We start from the raw sequence: 20,808 nt of genomic DNA, 5'->3' as shown, positions 1-20,808 counted from the left end.
TTTAGAAAACGTATTTTGATATATTTTTTTGTACCTATCCAACTTAGAAGAAAAAAATTGCGTTATGTTTTTTTCATAATCAAAAGTGTTTATTGCATTCATGCCACATTCGTCATCGAGAAAGTTGCTCAACAGGCGTTGCATGTGTCCAGCACGTCCATCATCGTGTTGAAAGCTCTGCCGCATTAGTCGGTGACGACATGTTTATCTTATGCGTCAGCATTCGCAGTAATACGCACTCGAGTAAAAACGAGTTATGCTGTAGTCTGTAGATAGAGAAATTTTTCGGCCAATTTGCCTACTAATTTATTTTACAATCCAATGCTTTTCCAAAACCAAATTTCATTTTAGTTGCTGTCATTGTTTACATTTACATGGCTAGTTTTGGACTTTAAGCCGGTTTTGGCCTTGATTTTTTCTACGAATTTCCGAAAACGACACCACTGTACACAAACATGAGGGGTGGGCGGTAATTTCCTATGAATCGAGGTGGATTTTACAACAGAGATTTGCTCGATTCTAGTTTGCAATTCCAAGATACAATCGTTTTTGGCTTTCGTCATGCAGAAATGTATTATAACAATTTTTTCTCTTCTATATAGCTTGTTAAAATATGGAGAAACAGCGTGTTACTATTCATCGAACGTAAACAAAAGTTCTCTGTTAATCTCTACGGAAAAGCAACGTATTGTTTGACATTTTCTTTATTTCAGGCTTGTCCACAAGTTGAAAAAGACTTCTTGAATGTTCATATTGTTCCTCATTCTCATGATGGTAAAAAACTGTTTACAATTTTTGGTAGGGAAAACTCTGAGTCCCATACTTGATCTCATTCCATGTCTCCTTGGCAGATGTTGGCTGGTTGAAAACCGTTGAGCAGTATTATTATGGAGGTAAGGCTGTGTAAAAGCAAGGGTCTGTACATGATAATATAAGGTTATGCCTTTTTACATGTGTACTTTTGTGACTTGCAGCTAATAACTCGATCCAGAATGCTGGTGTTCAGTACATTTATGATTCAGTTCTTGAAGAACTGTGGAAAGATTCAGAGAAGAAGTTTGTTAGTGTTGAGATGGAATTTTTTTCACACTGGTGGAAAGAACAAAGCAGTCATATGAAAAGAAAGACCCACAAAGTAGTTGAAAGGTAGTATATAGGGATTGTTGTGAGAGAAATCTTTTTCTGGTTTTTTAGTCTATGCATTCTTTGTTTTGGTTTTCTGTAGAGGGCAACTAGAATTTGTCGGTGGAGGCTGGTGCATGAACGATGAAGCTGCCGCGTCGGTATTATTTAGCAATATAGAAAACAATATTTGTTTAAGAAAATAATCCCAAAACATAATCGTTGCATAGTATGTTGACATCGTCGATCAAATGACTCTGGGATTGAAATTTCTAAATGATACGTTTGGTGGCTGTGCTGCTCCAAAAGCTGTTTGGCAAATCGATCCATTCGGGCATTCAAGAGAGCAGGCCTCCATTTTTGCACAAATGGGTTTTGAATACCTCTTTCTCGGTAGGATTGACTACCAAGATAAAGCTTCTCGATTAAGTAATAGAGAAATGGAGATGACATGGGTTGCGTCTGATAGTTTGAACACCAGCATCTTCACTGGAGTGTTGTACAATACGTACAGTCCTCCGCCTGGATTTTGTTTTGATGTTCTTTGTGGGGATGAAACTATAGTAGACGATCCCGACAGTCCCATGTTCAACATTGATCGCCGAGTAAGTATTACATCCTCTTGCTTTATTCTAGAATCATGAATAAATTTAAGCAATAACAAAGAAACTTTTATCTAGTCGAAACAATTGGTAGCCTATATATTGGAGCAATCAAAGCATTACAGAACCAACAATATCATCATAACCATGGGCGAAGACTTCCACTATCAAAATGCCCACACATGGTACAAGAATCTCGACAAACTAATCAAGTAAAAAATATATATATACATAACTAATGGCTACAGTATGTTGTAAATAACAAACACTTCTTAATATTAAACACTTTTAGGTATATAAACAAAGTCTACTTAAGCAGCAACATACGCCTGTTTTACTCAACACCTTCGTGTTACGGTGAAGCGGTGAAAAACGCGTTCGCCGAAGCGTTACCGCGCAAAACGGACGATTTTTTCCCATACGCAAGTGACCCACATGCCTACTGGACGGGGTATTTTACCTCACGCCCGACTTTCAAAGGATTGGTTCGGCACAGTAGTAATTTGCTTCGAGCTTGTAAACAGATTCAAGCGATGACCGTCAAGAGGCGCTCCAACGTTCTTTTCCAATTTCAACGAAGCCAGGCGATTGCTCAGCACCATGACGCCGTAACAGGCACTGCTAAACAGCATGTGAATAATGATTATTTACTACGTCTAGACCAAGGTATTCGCAGTTGTACCAAAATATTTTCGGAATCGTTCAACCACCTGCTGTCATTGAATGGATCAACTATGAGACAAGAATACTGCACAATGCTGAATATCAGCCAGTGTTGGACGACAGAACAGAATGCACCGTTTATTGTCACGCTCTACAATACAGTTAGCCTACGTTCCAGTCATACTGTCCGAATACCAGTTGCTGATGGATCTTACGCCGTTACCGATCATGAGGGTAGATTAGTTGCGTCACAGATGGTACCAATCGCCGAAGCTGTTTTACGTCTCCCAGGCCGCAATAGCACTGCTACGAATGAACTTGTCTTTATAGCTGAAGATCTGCCACCCTTAGGTCTTCGCTCCTATCATGTTCAAACTCCAGAAGGCAAACCAGGCAAGCGGATGTTACGTTCGCGATCAAGAACGATTGATTTGCCAAATGAAAAAGACGTCACTGTATCGGCCTATGGTTTATCGTTGACATTTGATCGCCAGACTGGCCATTTGATACAAGTTGGCAACGAAATGTTCAAGCAGCAACTGCTGTTCTATCGAGGAATGTCGGGTAACAATAGTCGGTTTGAATTTCGCGCTTCGGGCGCTTACATCTTCCGACCGAACGGAACCGAAGCTTTCCCTCTCCAGCCCGTTACCAAGCTGACTACCATTTTCGGTCCGATCGTTACGGAAATTCAACAACACTTCAGCGCTAACACAATGCAAATTTTCCGTCTTCATCGCAACGCATCTTACATCGAACTGGATTGGATTTTGGGCCCCATTCCAATTGAGGATGGAATTGGGAAAGAATACATTTCACGTTTTACTGTCCCCGCCATCCGAAACAACGGGACCTTCTACACCGATTCAAACGGCCGAGAAGTGTTGGAGCGCCAACTTAACCATCAGACGACCTACAAGCTCAACATTACTGAGCCCACAGCTGGAAACTTTTATCCAGTCAATTCATTCGCTTATGTGGAGGATAAATTGACGAAAATGAGGATGACAGTTTTGAACGATCGGGCTCAAGGGGTGTCTAGTTTGCTACCCGGTTCCCTGGAGTTTATGGTAGTACCGTTATAATATGAACAAATGAAACTATTGTCTCGTCTTAATGTGAACAATTCTCAACAGATTCACCGACGACTGTTGCATGACGATGCATTTGGAGTTGGCGAGGCTTTGAATGAAACAGCGTATGGCGTCGGTTTGGCTGCCAGAGGAACGCATTGGCTCATGTTGGGAAATACTGGAACCGTAGCGCGATTTTTAGCGCAGCGAATGGTTCATCCTCCTATTCTTATGTTCGCTCCCACGACATTCTCAGCCGAAGAATTTCGCCAATCTTATCGGATGGAGGTATTCATTTTGACATAGCCCTATTAATAGGGACGGGCATTTATGTTGTGCTTTTCCCGCTTTCTAATTAGTTGGCTCTGATCAACCGAGACCTCCCGCCGAATGTAAATCTTCTCACTTTGGAACCCTGGGACGATGAAGGCCGCGTTTTGGTTCGTTTTGAACATTTTTACGGCGTCGGCGAGGACGAGAGATTTTCTCATCCAGTCACCATTTCTCTTAAGGTAATTAGTTTCGTCTGACCGAAATACCGGAATGTTCTCAGATTTTTTTTTTTTTTTTTTTTTTTTCCTTCGTACAATTATCCTCCTTGTACAGGGACTTTTTCCAACGCTAAAGATCCAAACTGTAGAAGAAGTTAACTTGGCAGCCAACAGGCACATTAGGACTCTAAACGCTGATGAACTTGTGCTAAATCCAATGGAAATCCGCACGTTAATAGTATCTACATAAACATGAAATGAGATTCCAAAATCCAAGTACATTTCTTCATCCATGTTTATTAAAGCCGGCAAGTAATGTCAGAATCAGGGACCAGCCCCTCTGTGCCTCGCAAAGAGTCGCGTAACACTCATTCATTATAATTTACGTTAACTAGTTAATAATGGTTGTGGTTTTGGGGAAGGTGAGATAGATGGTAATAATCAATTAATCATAACTACTAATTCGAGTCAACAAGATAAAAAGAGAATTAAAGCAGCGAGAACAAATAAAGCAAACTATAACAATAACCAATAAGTCGAAATGATCATTCCAGTGTGAGCTCGGTTTTTGTGTGTGGTTTTCCACTTCACTCAGTAGATGAAATACGTTTTTGCTGGATTCTCCTGTTGTTGAGCATACGTTCACGTGCTGCTGCACGTCTTTCGCTCAGTGAAATGGCGGCCGTGCTCTTGTTGCTGCTGCTCTTTTCATCATTGGACTTGGATGCGGCAGGTTCGGATGATTCAACTGGCTTGGGTTTGTTGGCTGGACTAGTCCCTTTATTGTCGTAATATTTCAATTTTAGATTATTCCTTTAATTATTCCTTTTTTTATTAGGTTATTCTTACTTCGAAATGATGGGCGGCGTTGTGATGGGGCATCGACCGAAGAAGAATGGTTGGATAGATCAGGGTTTTCAACCGCCGAATCCGTTGATTTAGCCTCTGGCTTTTGCACATCCTCCTGTTCTGCGTCAACCGACTGAGCAGCGAAAACAAACAACACGGAATTACATAAACAATTTCAAGCAACGAAACGAGTCAAGCGAAGCCAAGCATTACGGCTGAGTTTCGTCGTTCCCCATAGTTGTTGCGCCGAGACTGCAGTCTCCTGTTCAAATTAGATTGGCCGCTGCTGGGCAAAGCAGTCCTGTCTGAGTAAGGCCTTATAACGCTGGTCTCAGCATTGCTGGCCGCGGCGCCCGTTCTGGCTCTGGATTGCTGCCTGTTTTGGGGTCGGTTGGGTCTGCCTGCGAAATCGCTAGAGAACCCGGAAGGCTCGTCTTCTTTGGGCCAGGCAACGTCTACAGAAACGGTTAAGCCATAAAATGTTATCTGTTCATCTTGCTCTCTGCCCTTCACAATTTGAAATTTCTTTTTAATGACTTACCACCGAAGATTTTCTTGAACTCGAAAGGCCCGTAAGTGTCGTCGCTGTTGACTCGGCTGAAAAATGGATCGTCACTGACTTGTGTGTTGTCTTTCTGACCTGGCCTAATTCTTTGGTTGTTAACAGGTCTGCGACGAGAGCTGCTGGGTCGCTTGAATCCTATGTCCTCTGCGAATCGTCCTTCCTGGGGCGCTTCCGCGTCGGCAGTTGGCTCTTCGGAGTTGAACGTTGGGAAATCGGTGGTCTGAGCTGTATCGACATCTACTGGAGAATCATCTGCGTCTTCTTGTAGGGGAGCGACGGGGAATGGAGCCGCATCCACGTCGTCCGATTGGAACTCGGGGAACCTAGGTGGTTCGCTGTTTTCCTGGAAGCCCTGGAAACTGCTAGGTGTTTCTTCAGGTACATTTTGCGTTTGTTCAGGCACCTCTTCTTGTTCGTCGAGTTGGAACGGTTGTTCCGGCTGCTGTTGGGGGAATTCTTGTTGCGGCTGTTGAGGGAATTCTTGTTGCGGCTGCTGGGCAAATTCTTGTTGCTGTTGAGGAAATTCTTCTTGTTGCAGGGGGAATTCCGGTTCTTGTTGGGGGAATTCTTGTTGTTGTAGGGGGAATTCCGGTTGTTGTTGAGGGAACACTTCCTGTTGTAGGGGGAATTCTTGTTGGGGTTGTCGGGGAAATTCTTGCTGTTGTAGGGGGAACTCTTGCTGTTGTAGCGGGAACTCCTGCTGTTGCAGCGGGAACTCCTGCTGTTGCAGCGGGAACTCTTGCTGTTGTAGCGGGAACTCTTGCTGGGGTTGTTGGGGGAATTCTTGCTGTTGCAGAGGGAATTCTGGTTGTTGTTGGGAGAAATCGGGCTGTTGGGAGAACTGAGGTTGTTCTGGTTTGAAAGCTCCTGGATTAGTTTCTACCTCGTCATCGTCGTCTTCATCTGCGTCATCTTCTGCTTGTTGTGGCTGAATAGCTTGTGGAGCTTTTCCAAAAGTCTGGAACTTCAAAGGTAGTCCCTCGTTGTTGGGGTTGTAGTTGTGGAAGGGAGGGAAAGTCGGATAGGACGGATAAGTAGACGGACGCTCGTTCGGTTGTGGTGTAGTTGGTGGGGCAATGTAGGAAGGCGTCGTGGCAGGAGGAGCAGCTTCGGTTGTCTGCGGGGAAGGTGCTGGTCGTTGATAAGATGGAATACTCAATGGAGCTGGGCGCTGGTATGGTGGGATAGTGGGTGTTGCTGGGCGCTGGTACGGTGGGATCGTCGGAGCTGCTGGTCGCTGGTAAGGTGCCGGGGTAGTAGGCCGAGGTCGGTAGGCAACTTGGACAGGTGGGCGAGGCGAGCTGGGAGGTGGGCGGACATAGTTAGTTGGTGGCTTGTACGGAGCCGGGTAATCGGGTTTCTGGTACGTATTTTGTGTAGGAACTGATTCTTGAATGCTATGTGCTGTCTGCTCTCCTGGGTTGTTGAATTCATCCTCATCGCCGAAATTCGGGGGTGGAATCCATTCCTGCTCAGCTGGTCGGCTGACAATTTGGCTAGCTGGGTCGAAGGAATACTGATCGGGTTCGAAGCTCAACGCGAATGGATCAGATGGAACTGGCGCTCCTGGGAATCCGGAACCGAAATTGTTGTAACCACCAACCTCTGGGCGAATGGGGTATTGAGGTTCGTAGGATGGAGCTCCTGCAGGGGGAATGTATTGTTGCGGCTCAGTCGGTGGAGAATAGGATGGCGCTTCGTACGAAGGTGGTGATGGCGTTGGGTAAGATGGCTCGGTAGGTTGATTATAAGATGGCTCAGATGGTGTATTGTAGGACGGCTCGGAAGGTGGCGAATAAGATGGTGGAGATGGCGCGCTGTAAGATGGTGAAGAGTAAGATGGCGGTGAGAATGGTGGCGAAGGGAACGAAGATGAATCGAAAGATGGAGGCTCGAACGATGGCAAGGATGGTGATGGATACGAAGACTCAGATGGCGGCGAGTACGATGGCTGCGATGGTGGGGAATAGGAGGGCGGTGAATAAGATGGTTCAGATGGTGGCGAATAAGATGGTGGCGAATAAGATGGTGGCGAATAAGATGGTGATGGGTATGAAGGTGGCTGATATGATGGCGGCTGATATGATGGCGGTGAGTAAGACGGCTCAGATGGTGGTGAGTAAGACGGCTCAGATGGTGGTGAGTAAGAGGGCTCAGATGGGGGGGAGTAAGCCGGTGGGGAAGGTGGAGAGTAAGCCGGTGGGGAAGGTGGAGAGTAAGCTGGTGGGGAAGGTGCAGAGTAAGCTGGTGGGGAAGGTGGAGAATAAGATGGCGTCGATGGCGGGGAATAAGATGGCGTCGATGGTGGTGAATATGACGGAGCGGAGTATGTTGGCGTAGGAGCTCCGTATGTTGGTTTAGGGTGGTGAACTGGTTTCGCCTTGGGAGCCTTATAGGTCGACTTTGGTGGCTTGTGTGCAGGTTTCGGGGCACCGTACGTAGGTTTAGGAGCTTCATATGCAGGTTTAGGAGCTTCATAGGCTGGTTTAGGAGCTTCATAGGCTGGTTTAGGTGCTTCATAAGCAGGGGCTTTTGGTGCTTCGTACGATGGAGCTGCGTAAGTTTGCGTAGGAGCGCTGTATGTTGGCTTGGGTTTGTGAGCCGGAGGATTGTAAGATGGAGCACTGTAGGCCGGGGCAGGAGGATTGTAAGCCGGAGGACTGTATGCTGGAGCAGCAGGGGCGTTGTAGGCAGGAGCCGCTGGGGCGTTGTAAGCAGGAGTATTGTAGGCTGCAGCTGGCCCGCTGTAAGCTGGAGCATTGTAGGCTGGGGCTGATGGAGCGGTATAGGTAGGTGCGGAATAAGTGGGCTTCTTCTTCTTGTAACCCTTAGGCTTCTTGGGCTTCCTTTGCTTCTTGGTTTTCTTGGCTTTCTTATAAGGTTTCACTTTCTTCGCTTTTGCAGGGCGATCGTAGCTCTGCTTGCTGCTCTTGTACTTGGGTTTAAACAGAGGCATGAAACGGAAAGTTTCGATGGCAGAGCGATCGGGCATGGCAGCCATGAGGACTTCTTTGGCTTCGCTAACCATCAGATCGAGGAGGCGGCGCTGGAAGGCACGAGCTTCACTTTCCATTGAGCCATCAGCAGCGGATCCAACTTCGGTGGTATCTTCTCCATCAATGCGTGATGTCACATCTTTTTCAGCCTCTCCCTCAACGACGTCGACACGTTCTTCAGCTTCAGTTTCCTCGCCTTCTTCTTCTCCTTCTTCTCCTTCAGTGGCATCGTCAGATCGTTCAGTGTCGTCTTCACCTTCTTCTTCATCTTCATCCTCAGCCTCTTCCTCTTCCGGTTCAGCTTCCAGTTTATCAGAGTCAGCTCGGCTTTCTGCAACTTCTTCGGGCTGTTGATCACCTTCAGTTTTGGTATCCGTCTGGGCTTCAGCGATGGCGACTGATGGCTCCTCGTCAACTGGAGCGGGTGAAGTTTCAATAGTTTCAACAGGTTCTTTGGCTGTTTCGATTTCTTCTACTTTGGGAATCTCTTCATTATCCAAGGATAAAGTGGTTGTGCTTGAAGAAGAATCGCTAATGTTTTCAACGGTGACTCTTTCAACCGTCTCGTCTTGTTCCGGTGCGTCAGTTTCCGTCGTTTCAACGACTTCGGAAGCAGTTGTTTGTCGCTGTCCAAATCGTGAGCGAGCCTTCATGAATCTTTCGCGAAGTGCTTGCATTTCTTGATTGAGTGCTGGGGCTGGAACAATCACCTCCGACGGCCCTTGGCTCTCCATCATGATTTGGTCAAGGTAGACTTGTCGAGGACGAGCCGTTTCGGCGATGGATGCAATGCCAAGGACGAGGATGGCTGCCATGGCCACAAAGGCAAATGGCTGCTGCTTCTGCTGCATTTTCTGGTCGAAAAATAAATACCAACTGCCGGGTTCCAGGACATTTGAAAAGAAAAAAGAAAATGTTTGGTGGTCAACATAGACAGTAACCAACGGATAATAATAAGCAACGGTTCACGTGCATTGAACGGTATGAATAAAGCGTGAAAAAGGTTTGGGTCCTATGAAACACGCAACACCAGCACATGGGGGCTTGAGCAAACAAAGTCATTGCTACGCAACGATGCGTGACTCTTTCACAGAGCAAGAAAAAGCAACGGAATCTAAACTGAGCCGGTACACAAGTCGTCGTAATAATTGTTATTAGTATCATTGCTGTCTCTCTCTTTTTTCCTCACTATCTCACGCCCTCCAGCAGCCTGATTGACGCCCACCGCTTTTACAGGTAGCACCTCACAATGAGGTTGTGTACCACCATCTGTATCATCTTCGAATGGAAATGGCCACCCGTATTGTAAGTTCTCACATGCGATGACCTGCTTTTTTAGTAAGTATGCAACCGCATGGCTGTGAACATCATCTCATTGAGAAAATCTTCTTTTTTCCTTTTTTTTTTTTTTTTTTTGAAAAGAAAACGAACCCCTGGACCACGTTCCTGAGATCTGCTGCAATTCTGATGTACGACTGCTGACGCCATGGTAGAATGATAGCCTATTATACAATTAAGTTCTGCACAACAGGTGGGCAAGTGTGTCAACTGTTCCTTCTCCTCACGTTGATGTACTGCTGGGGCTGTTTCCATCATCGACGTCCATTTTCGTAAGTTGTTCTACTACTTTTTTTTCTTCTCTTTTACCTGTTCGTCATCGATGATGATCAACAGAGACGAAACAATGAAGGGATATGAAATGCAGCGAAAAAGATGATGGATGGTCTTTATAGCGATCAAAAACGGAGTGGGCGTAATCGCTAGGTTTGAATGACAAGACCGTATAGAAAAAGCATTGAAATGCGGAAGTAATAAAAAAGATGCACGATCGCGTGTGTGACTACGTAGAAAAGCTACTTTTCTTAACACGCACAAATGGCAAGAGACCCACTCGCAACAGATGGTAAAAGAAAAAAGAACAAGTTGACCATCTAGTGAACCGATGAAATTGGCCTTGTTTCTAGTAAAGAAGCAGATGTCATCCATTTTTTTTTAAAGAAATTCTTTTTGAAAGGTTCTAAAAAATATTAACCGTTGGGATATTAACCACAAAGCCAGTACGCTGCAAATCTATTATCAAACTGCGTCAATCATCCCACCAAACAGTTGCCAGTCCTGTACTACAGTGTTGTCAATCTACCGTTATTCCCTCATCTGCGGTTTGATTTGATGAACAACTGATGATTATCCCTTTTTGAATTCTGAGAGAACTTTTGGTTTCCGGATTCATTTTCGGCCATTTCTTCTTTGTGAAATGGAACAATCGAAAAACATTCTGAATCCATCACCGCCAATTCCTTTAAATCTGTCACCACTATGGTGGTGACCAACTAACACACAATCAACAAGAACTGTGGGAGTGCAGCTAATTTCAAAGGCCATGCCACCCAAATTGAGGCGCATTTTTCCACACGTATTGTAATGGGAGTTTGTTTGTGTTCCTTTTTTTTTTATTGCCATTATTTCAGGCCATTTCTATTTATAGAACCGGATGCACCTCAATTTGTTTCTTAGGCAATAAATTTTACTGCTCGAAAAGAAGAAAATAATTTCGGGAAGAAAAATGTACGTATCAGCTTACCGTTGATGAGGTTGATGGTTCTACCTAGGTCGGCACAGGAGATGGTGCCGATGATGTGACTTGTCAAGTGTGCAACTTGAATTGTAAGAATGGCCACCAACTTTAAATAAATATTATTTTTTTTTCTCGTCGGTTGTAGTAGTACTAGTAGATAAGACTGTAACCGATGTGTAGCTCACGAATGCTTGTCAACTTCTGGTATACTGAATCGTCTATACCTTCGACTTTTATATAGGTTGGAAGTACGCTCCGGGGACGCTCTGTTAGACCAGCGTACCGCCTCTACTTGCTATTGCTCGTGGCTGTTGTTGTTGCCTGGAACATGTGCAGGAGGAGGGACATAGGACCGAATGGAATTTGTTGGAAAATTAAACAAAAAAAGAAAGAAAAAAAAAACCCACAACAGAAGGTGCATAAGACACTCGAGGACCGATGATCTTTTGTCTACGTATACCCATGTTGTATGTGGTTCCTATACCACGGCGCGGCCGACGGCGCAATCGGCATCGCGACGCCACCATGTTGGCCAACTGCCATGTTCTTCTCATACACGAAAAAAAAAAAAGTGGGAGAAGGTAACCTAGTAAGAACCGATAGCAAACCGGGCAAGTTTTGGCGTTTTATTAACAATTAGCGGTCGTCGTGTAGAAGAAGAAAAAAGTTGCCCACCTGTTGGACGCGGCTGACCGGTGCTCTTATGTGTTGTGTAACTAGACAAATAGGGATCTGTGCACAGCTTCAGAAAACTCCCTAACGGCACAGGCACTTACACCTTCTAATACTTCTCTTAAAAAAAAAAAAAATTCAGCTCCCTGTCATTCTTCTCGTCTCTGAGTGACATCTTTTTCTCCCCATCCATTCAGAGCGGCACACAAGATTAATAACTATCATCTATCGTTAGTCTTAGTCATCTTCTTGGGTGCACCTAATTTCTCATGTATTTTGTGTTTTTCTGCCGCAAGATTTTTCTTCTGTTTTTTTTTTTTTTGTTTTTTTTGTTTTTTTTGTTTTGTTTTTTTCTTTTGCCGAAAAGTTCCAGGAAATTATTTTCATACCCCCCGAACGCACTTGAGAAAACAGATCGTAAAAATGAAATTAACCCCAAAAGAGTAAAAAAAAGGTAAAAACTGTAACTGGGCCTGCTGCTAATTTCCTTTTACTATTTTTGCTTGCGTTTCTATTGAGAATAATCAGCATCTCATGTACATGAAAAGTATAGGCCCATTCTTTTTTAAATAATTAGGTTATAGCTCTCTTCTTTTAGACTGTATTTTTAGCGTATGAAAACAGTTTTTTTTTTGTGTGTAGCTAAAACTAAAGCGTTTGGTGATGACGTAACAGTTTTATTGAGTAATCATATACTCTTGCCATTGTGTCTATTTTTCGCTTTCCTCAATTCGATGCGGATAATCGAGGGTTATGATTTAACCAGAAGATGAGAGGCAATTTCTCGCCAGTAGCGATATATCTTCGTTTATTGGGGAAACGATTTTGTTTTAGAATGAGAGCTGTTGGTGAAAGCAAAAGAGCAAGTGGACATACTTGACTTGTCTCTTCTCTTTTTCTCACAGTCGATTCGACGATTGTCTACTTTAAGCGACCAACTGTGACGCCAACAAACATTATTCTCTTTGTAGATGACTACAACCTTTAAATTATGGATACGAGTTTGGAACATTTTCCCTTTTCACCTGGAAAGTTTTCGTTAGGCTCGAACGACAGATTTCTAACTCTGGAGCATGTGCGTGAAAGGTACCCTCAAAATTTTAAAGAAAGAAAACCTTTTCCGTTACAATGAAACGGGCAAACCATTAAAACTGATGAAGCAGTATCTTTTTTCCACTTAAATATTTTCGGACGTCATTTGGCAACACGGTGCTTGTTTTTAATGTCACGTAGCCTGCTTTTGGTTCTGTTCGCTTCCTTCTTTCAAGATGCTAACTTGTCTAAAAAGCGTATGAAGCCGTTAGATATCTTTTTTTTGCATTTTTTCTGTTTGATTAAATATCGATTTCGCATGATGGATTCCTGACTTGAAAATGAGACAACCACTTCCGTTTACCCATATTGCACGCTAGAGCTGGAGGCACTCGTTGGATACCGGTATGTAGTTGCTAGTTTTCACTCCATTGGCGAGGTCGTTTAACTGTTTCCTCTTCTTTATTAATCATCATTCCCCGCAGACGGGAAAGATCTCTCCAAAAGAAAGCTCATGTGGCTTAGGGACATGTGGTACATCTGTCATGTGCGTGGAATATCTTGAGTACTTCATCATCAACTCCCACCTTAAATAGCCATTAATGATGACGGGGATATTTTTATAATTCTCACCTCTCACCAACAGGTATAATTTGTTGTTTTCTCCTAAAAATTCCTAGTCATTTTCAAGACATACTGGCACACTTCTATATACTTGTCTCTTGTGCACTTAGTCATGTGGTGTACTTTTACGTGCCATGTGATTGTAATTTAAAGGGTTCACAGCACCTAATATGCCAAGAGAATATTTCAAGCCCTTCATCTCAAAACAAAAGGCAATTGTACAGTCTCTGCCTAAGATGAAAGAAAAGAATGAAATAATTCGCATCGATTCATCGTCTTGACGTTTGATGTCTGATGGGAAAAGCAAGTGGACCACATCCATAGGTTCATTAGCTACCTGTGCCATATGATGAACAGTTAAAAAAGGAAAAAGAAGAAGAGAGACAAGTCGGCGTGAAGAAAAGTAACAAGCCTATACTAAAGGCACCGTAATAATAACAACTGAACGAGCTCTTTATACGAGCCGTTAACCCCATTGGCGTTTGTCCCTTTTGGTTTCTTCCCTCGTCCATGTTTACATTGCCATCGTGTATCGTTGTCCGTCTTTTGCTAAGCTCTTCTGACTCGCTTCTTTTTTCCCTTGCCGCTGAAAAATTTACTGCATTTCATGATACAATTTCCACAGCAGGATGACTGTCAGGTGGAAACCCGTTTGCCGTTGAACGGCCGAATTCTATTATTTCTCTAAAAAAAGAAAGAGAAAAAGAAAATTGTCATTGACATACGGTGGTAAATGACGTAAATTCATATATTTTTCTTTTTTCTTATTTAGAACTCCCACATCGGTCATGTGGCAAGAAATATTCGAATTCCATTCAACCAACGACGCCAAGAATGTTTAACCGTACGAAAATTCCAGCGAATGTTTTGCTATACTCCGCATACGACTAATTACCAGCAGCAAAACCAAGGTTGGTTTACCTTCTTTTTCTTTTTTTCTTTTCAAGTTATAAAAAGAAGACGAGAAAATACGCGTTTTGGTGGCAGATGTGAGATAGACACAAAGAGTCTTGTTGCTCGGTGAATGATCCAAGTGCTATGAGCTCTGGCCTGGTTTTGATTTTTTCTCGCTCATTCCTCCTCTCTGCGGCGCCGTCATACATCACGCCAAGTGTAACGATACATGGCCACTGGTCAAATAGCCAAACGCGTTTATTCCGGTACCTTATAGCTATCAAATCTGTATAGGATCTATATCGTATCGTTGGCATTATTATTATTTTTATCTATTTTAACCGCGAATTTTCGTGTGGTATTTAATTTTTTCACGCTTTTTTACACAGTCAGTTAGGTCAAATAAAATGTTAAGAACCTTCGCAGTTTTATATTTCCTTCTTTAAAAAATGAAAAGACTTGGAGGGGGGTGGGTAGGACAGTGGTCTAACACCTCAGCATGCTCATCCAATCCATCATCGCGCTTTCGGCACATAATAGGTCCCATGTGTTGCGAACCTCTGAACACCTCAATCACGAAAATCCCCCCCCCGGATGATTACGACACCAAATCTGCCTTAGGTGTTGCATAGGATTCCATCTGCTGCCACGACGCTTTAGAAAATGCTAGAATGATAATCAAAGTTACTAGGAGTTGGGACTAATAACCAGTAATCAATATGGTTGGCTTATTTTTAGGGACGTCGAATGGGAAAGCTTTTTTTTTCATTTTCTGCGTGTATATATATATACATACGTATATAATTCACCCATCCTCAATCAGCGCTCATATCGACAACCACATCAGCAGGAGTAGCTCGTTTATGTTTTACTATCTGGTCAGTGTCAGTTCACTTGCGGGTGGACCTCCTAACCCGTTTTTCTTTTTCGTCTCTCCACCCCATTTTGCAATACTTGCTGTCGTGTAGTGGGTAAAAGATAACCATATGTCGCGTTTATTCGTCCGCTCTCTCTCTCTCTCTCTCTTCCCGTACTGTACATATTTAGTAAATATACACGTTTTTTTTTTTAAGATAATGTAAAATTAACATCCACTGTGATTTACGTTCTCGCCTTAATCGCCCAGCGCTGCGCTTACTGAATGAAGTAGGCCGTTTGGTTGCTTCATTGGGAAAGCTTGCCCTCCTTTGAATAGTTTCATCAGTGGACTTGTTAGCCGCGAAGACAATTGGTCAAACTGCTGCTATATATCCACTGACATAGGCACATTCACTATATCTACATACGGTATTTTATTAGGAGCCGACCAAATAATTTCTAGAGGAGGAGGTGACCAACCTCATCATCAACATCTGTCGCTGTGGCATAGCTTTTGTTTCGGGCCAAGGGAGAGAAAGAGAGAGAGAGAAAAAAAAAAGAATATCCTTTCTTATCCTTCAAAGATAAACACGATGATTTGGGGATGCTCTTGTTTGACGTGTTTTACGAGCAGCTGACACGGTTACATGTGTTCTAGTTCGGGGAAGCCATTCGTCGTTTCTTTTTTGTTTAGATGCGGGAGTTCATTTTTACATTACTTCCGCGTCAATTTTCTCCCTCCCTCCCTAAAAAAATATAAACAAACAAACAAAACAACAAAATAAGACAGACAAAATACCGGAAATACTACGTTGGGCAACGATATCTATTTTGTATTACCATGAATGAACAGAGGATGAAGAAAACAAAAAAAGTCAGCGACAAGGACATAAAAAAGTCGAATCAATGCAACACCAGAAAAAAAAGGGGACAAAGTTGAAATGATGGACATTGGACAACCCTGGTATACTGGATCGCGCCGCGATCATTTCCCGAAAATCCAAATTTGGTTATGAAAAATATGCCCCCAAACACACTGAAACCACACACTATTACAATAAATTGTTCTTACGTAATATTTTTCTTTCTTGTTTACAGGATCCTGTACGACCATTTCCTGTGTGGATAGTTAATGATGTGCGCGACCTAAAATGCGTCCATTGGTTGCGAAAACAAATGCAAGGAAATCGCAGCTGCATCATGATTATTTTTGTTTGTTTGCTGTTTGGTTCTGAAAGGATTGAAAAAGCAAAAAAATCCTTACAAGAACAGCAAACATTTTATTGGCATCAAATGTCGATCATTTTTTGTAAAAAGGAAATAAAAAAAAAAGGTATATGGAGTAACAACGTATCCCATCTGGCGAGCAGTTTTAGCAACGAGCCCATCAAATTGATTTGGTTTAAACTAAAAGACGAGCGACGAAATAAAAGAAATAAAACTGGCGACAGCGCTCTGTACAAAGCGAAATGTGCAGCGGCTTTTGTGTGTTTCTCAATTTCTTCCCCGAAAAAACTTTTCCCTCTACTTTCTTCTCTTTGTGGGAGTGAAAGACCTGGAACGCTTCCTTCTTAAGTGGATGGGAGTGCTAGTCGGGCCGAATCGGAGGTTTAAGGGATCTTGGGAACGTAATGAACGCGCAACTTGAGGTGAGGTGCCAGATCGAAGAATTCGGTGACTTCTTGGAGACAAACTTGCAACCGGGAGTGACTTGCGACTTCGTTTACTACTACTACTAGTACTACTTGCACTATTATTAGTACTGCTGTTGATGTGATTCTCTGTGTCACTGGCATTTCTTTCTTCACTAGCCACATCAAGGCGAGATCGGGTCATCGGTCTTTTTCGTGATAGACAAGCAGGCTCCACAGTAACCATCTTTTTACGAATGCCAACTAACTGAGAGCCCAACGGCGGTGCGGACGACGTTGAAGCTGGTATCGCTTTCTTACAACTAAACTTGTTGTCCAGATTTTCTAAGCTGTCTGATGGGGGTATCCGGTTGCGCAGTACCCGAAGAGGTGTAGCTACTTGCGTAGGAGTTGTGTCCAGCGGTAGACTTGTTTCCAGTAAAACTGGCGGGACTGGTGTAACATCACTCACAACAGGTGCAGACAAAAGGGCGGCTAATTCAGATGGATTGTGTTCGGGTGTTTGAACGCGCTCTTTCGACGATTCAATACCCTTGTCTGAAGTGGGTAAGGTAGGCGCGGAGTCTGTGGCAACATCTTCCGGTTTGCGCACAGGCATTAGAAGGCCTGTCAGAGGTGGACCGGGTGGATCAAGCAATGCTGTCACTGCCGTACAGTTATCTGCACGTAACTTATTCATCATCCAGTAGTCTAGAGCCGTATTGACTAGTCGTTTGGATGGGTTCGTCCACGGCTATTTAAAAAACTATGAGTACTATTTCTATTTGAATTTCACACTTATCTCTTACCAATGGTTGTTCGGGAGTGGCATGCATTTTGTTTTGCCTGTCAATGTGCTGAACCACTTCTACCGCCCTTTGCGGCGGAATCATGTTCCAGAGGCCATCAGTACCAAGAATAAGACAACGATGTCGAGAAACATCAATAGTCATTGTGTTAACGTCTGGTTCAGGTGAGACAACAAACTGATTTGACGCCGAGTTGAAGCTCCATAAATCACCTAATAAGAACGACGTTTTTTAAAGTTGAAAGACAATGTAAACGACGATGACACGCTCTGGTTAAACGCTTACCTAGCGAGCGGGCCACAGCTAGAAAGGGGATTTCATCTATGTGTGTGGATCTAAGAACTGGTCCTTGGTGACCAATTTTTGGTCTATTCCAAACAACTCTTGGAACTCCTGCTTTCCAAACCACTTTGCCTCCTGCTTCTTGTATTCTTCCAATTTCCATTGCTGATTCTGGTTTGTGATCTTGAGTAAGGGGTCGGGCAAGCCACACGTTTGAATCTGGATCCTAAAATAAGTTTTTACAAAAGTTAAAGTGTTTTTGCAACCACCGGAAAGTGTGCATCCTACCTGATACCCAAGAACAATTCCTGAATCTCCAACATGACCAGTAAAAATTTTGCCTCTTCTGATGAAAGCTATACTAGCTGTGGTTCCTGATGTACTGGGTAGCCCTGACATGGTCTTGGGCCATGTATCTATATGATTGTAATAAACACTTGAAGTTCGAAGATCAGTGAGAAACAACCACAGACTGAATTACCTAAAACTTTAAACATTGCTTGATGCGTAGTTAGGAAGCCCTCTTTAATAGCCTTGAGCACATCTTCATCATTTTCAGACCAAAAGTAGGGATTGCTCACAATGTTATCCATCAAGTGTTCTTTGGCAAAAATTGCAGCATGTTTGCCCCCATGACCATCGAATATACCGAAATAAGCATACTCCAGATCTTGGCCCTCTTTGGTATGTTGATAAGCAACACTGAAAACATCCTCCATATACTTTCGATCGCCCTGTAAGAAAAACACAAAATTTTTAGTATTTCCGCATCCCCGTGGGGTCAATTCATATGCTACCTGATCACAGTGACCTGTTACACGTAAATTAACTCCAATTGAGGGCGCCATTATCAAAGAAAACACATGGAATATTATGGAAAACTTAGTTTTCTAAACATTCACCAACTGAAACAGGCCATAATAAACGCAACGGAAAAAATGGTTTCAATGACGTCAGGAAACAATTGAAGAACACCAGCCGTTCTATCTAAATTTGAAAAATATTTCACGATTATTTTTTATTTCTAACTATACGTTAGTCCTAGTTTTTTATTCTATAATATAAAATTAAAGGTGAATTTTAGAAATTCTATTTAAGATTGAATAAAAATTATTGTAATAGATTCTCAATTTTCAAATGCATCTCATGGCAAAAGAAAAAAAGTTTCACAACCCTGCACTGTGTTCTTGAGTTCCCATCCTCTTCGCAAAGCGATCCAACAATGGTAACTATCGTTCCTTTTTCGCATCTCTTTTATTCGTAGACATCCTACCGTTGATTAACGTTTTTTCCGTTTGAGTATATTTTTGGTATATCCCATAATGGTGCGTGATATTTTTTTTCTATGAAGTCTTATTCTTAAAATTTTGTGTCAGATAAGTGTTTGGGTGCCGACGTCTGTCACACTTATATTAGCGATGAAATATTAGTGTGTTCTGTTGTATTAATTTAGCTTTTTTGTACTTGTTAATGTAGGCGGAAGTGACGGCTACCATTCGTACCCGCAAATTCATGACCAACCGGCTTTTGGCCAGGAAACAGATGGTATATTATTAAAACCATATATTGATACAGAAGAAAAATGTAAAATGTGCTTTCTGTAGGTCGTTGATGTCTTGCACCCCGGCAGATCCTCCGTTCCCAAGAAGGAGATCTCTGAAAAGCTGGCCAAGATGTACAAAGTTACCCCAGATGTTGTTTCATGCTTTGGTTTCCGTACCAACTTTGGTGGCGGCAAATCTACTGGCTTTGCTTTAGTGTATGATTCCATGGATTTCCTCAAGAAGTTTGAACCCAAACATCGCCTAGCATTGGTTAGTATTTTTGAATATTTTTGAATTTTTGTTTGTGAACTGTTAAACAATTGCCTACTTTGTGAGCAGAAGGGAATGTTTGAGAAGAAGAAGGTATCTCGCAAACAGCGAAAAGAAAGGAAGAACAGAATGAAGAAGGTCCGAGGTATCAAGAAAGCAAAAGTTGGAGCTGCTGCCAAAAAGGTAGGACTTTTGTTTCAAATTTGGGTGCTATTGAATGCTATTGCTGGAACTCTTGTAACATCTTACTTTGGGACTTTGCCCCTAACCCCAATGTCTACATTGTTGCAAGCCTTAGTTGAAGTAAAAATTCTCATTGTAGTCAGCCTCTAACCTGGGAAAGTTTGGGATGCCTTTTCTTTTTTTTTTTTTTTTCATTATGCAGTTGCATACTGTTTCAACAGTAATTGTGGGTTCATCTGTCCTATCATGTTGCTTGCAGCCCTTTTTAACACGCGCACCCTCAATCTTTGACACTAGCGTATCGCTTTCTAGTTTTGAAATTATTTATCAAGTCATGCTTGTGATAATTAGATGAAAAGTTCATTCCGTTTGATGTAGTCCGCTCGCTTCATTCATTCATTTGCTATTATCACAAATTTTCGGGAAATTTTCTATAACGTTTTCTTGATAATTCTCTGGTGGCGGTCTTCTCTTTCTGGGCTATTTCTAAAACTACTACCCAACTCAGAAATAAGCCTTCATTCAAAATTGCTTCGCGTATGGGGTTTCCTGGTGCGAGGTGTGTCTAGTGACCGTCGGATGGCGATACGTATTCTAATCTTTGTTTTTCTTTTTCAATTTCTATAGTAAGGTGTACCTGTTGTCGTCTGGAATTGTCATCATCATCAAAAATTCCGAAACGCGCCAATACACTCTGCTATTTGCCGGCTGCGAAAAAATTGTTTCTTTTTATTATTTTTTGCTTCGTCGCGGTAGGGCTTTGACCGTTAATTACAACCAAAGAAGCTACCGCGATGGTGTATTGTTTACGCGCCTTGCCAAGGTTGCATGCTTCGATGCACAAGCCACCACTATTCAACTCCCTTTTAGTAGGATAGTGGGTCGATTCATTCTTTTTGTTTTCTTCTTAATTTAAAGACCAGCGCGCGCGGTCGGTTGACCACAAAATCACCGCCACTGCGACGCAACGGCGGAAAAAAGGTCCCGCGATTTTGTTGTATTTCATTCCCACCTTGCTAAAACGGTACGCACTGACCCGTCCACTTAAAGGAAAAAGAAAGAAACTAGGTGTA

General features: G+C 42.8%; 4 protein-coding genes across 7 annotated transcripts; 2 read left to right on the top strand and 2 right to left on the bottom strand.

The window, feature by feature from the left end:
* Window positions 1-216: 216 nt before the first annotated feature.
* Window positions 217-14,580, top strand: LOC116931561 (lysosomal alpha-mannosidase). Its single transcript, XM_045179879.1, has 16 exons — window positions 217-645; window positions 714-774; window positions 852-893; window positions 975-1,146; window positions 1,226-1,283; window positions 1,353-1,727; window positions 1,803-1,936; window positions 2,017-3,457; window positions 3,524-3,748; window positions 3,820-3,972; window positions 4,067-9,699; window positions 9,784-9,971; window positions 11,178-11,351; window positions 12,580-12,694; window positions 14,037-14,175; window positions 14,252-14,580. The coding sequence occupies exons 1-11, from the start codon at window positions 562-564 to the stop codon at window positions 4,199-4,201; spliced, it is 2,880 nt and encodes a 959-aa protein (XP_045035814.1). The 5' UTR covers window positions 217-561; the 3' UTR covers window positions 4,202-9,699; window positions 9,784-9,971; window positions 11,178-11,351; window positions 12,580-12,694; window positions 14,037-14,175; window positions 14,252-14,580.
* Window positions 4,229-9,212, bottom strand: LOC116931559 (titin). Its single transcript, XM_045179878.1, has 4 exons — window positions 5,342-9,212; window positions 5,014-5,255; window positions 4,801-4,933; window positions 4,229-4,729 (listed from the first exon to the last, which is right to left on the bottom strand). The coding sequence occupies exons 1-4, from the start codon at window positions 9,210-9,212 to the stop codon at window positions 4,539-4,541; spliced, it is 4,437 nt and encodes a 1,478-aa protein (XP_045035813.1). The 3' UTR covers window positions 4,229-4,538.
* Window positions 14,581-15,824: 1,244 nt separating the features above from the next.
* On the bottom strand, window positions 15,825-18,697 carry LOC116934450 (protein phosphatase 1E). Its single transcript, XM_032941978.2, has 6 exons — window positions 18,536-18,697; window positions 18,220-18,472; window positions 18,027-18,154; window positions 17,742-17,964; window positions 17,457-17,668; window positions 15,825-17,401 (listed from the first exon to the last, which is right to left on the bottom strand). Exons 1-6 carry the CDS (start codon window positions 18,584-18,586, stop codon window positions 16,541-16,543), a joined length of 1,728 nt encoding a protein of 575 aa, XP_032797869.2. The 5' UTR covers window positions 18,587-18,697; the 3' UTR covers window positions 15,825-16,540.
* Window positions 18,698-18,873: 176 nt separating this feature from the next.
* On the top strand, window positions 18,874-20,525 carry LOC116931558 (40S ribosomal protein S24). Of its 4 annotated transcripts, none has more exons than XM_045179887.1 (6): window positions 18,874-18,963; window positions 19,215-19,283; window positions 19,343-19,552; window positions 19,622-19,735; window positions 20,244-20,294; window positions 20,363-20,525. In XM_045179887.1, the coding sequence occupies exons 1-5, from the start codon at window positions 18,961-18,963 to the stop codon at window positions 20,247-20,249; spliced, it is 402 nt and encodes a 133-aa protein (XP_045035822.1). In that variant the 5' UTR covers window positions 18,874-18,960; the 3' UTR covers window positions 20,250-20,294; window positions 20,363-20,525. The 4 variants fall into 4 exon arrangements, with proteins under 4 accessions (XP_045035822.1, XP_045035824.1, XP_045035823.1 ...); XM_045179888.1 differs by having other exon boundaries at window positions 18,934-19,063; XM_045179889.1 differs by lacking the exon at window positions 20,244-20,294.
* The last annotated feature ends 283 nt before the right edge of the window (window positions 20,526-20,808 follow it).

Source organism: Daphnia magna, linkage group LG10 (assembly GCF_020631705.1).
Source record: "Daphnia magna isolate NIES linkage group LG10, ASM2063170v1.1, whole genome shotgun sequence".
Taxonomy (NCBI): domain Eukaryota; kingdom Metazoa; phylum Arthropoda; class Branchiopoda; order Diplostraca; family Daphniidae; genus Daphnia; species Daphnia magna.
This window is presented reverse-complemented; position numbering and strand designations above follow the sequence as displayed.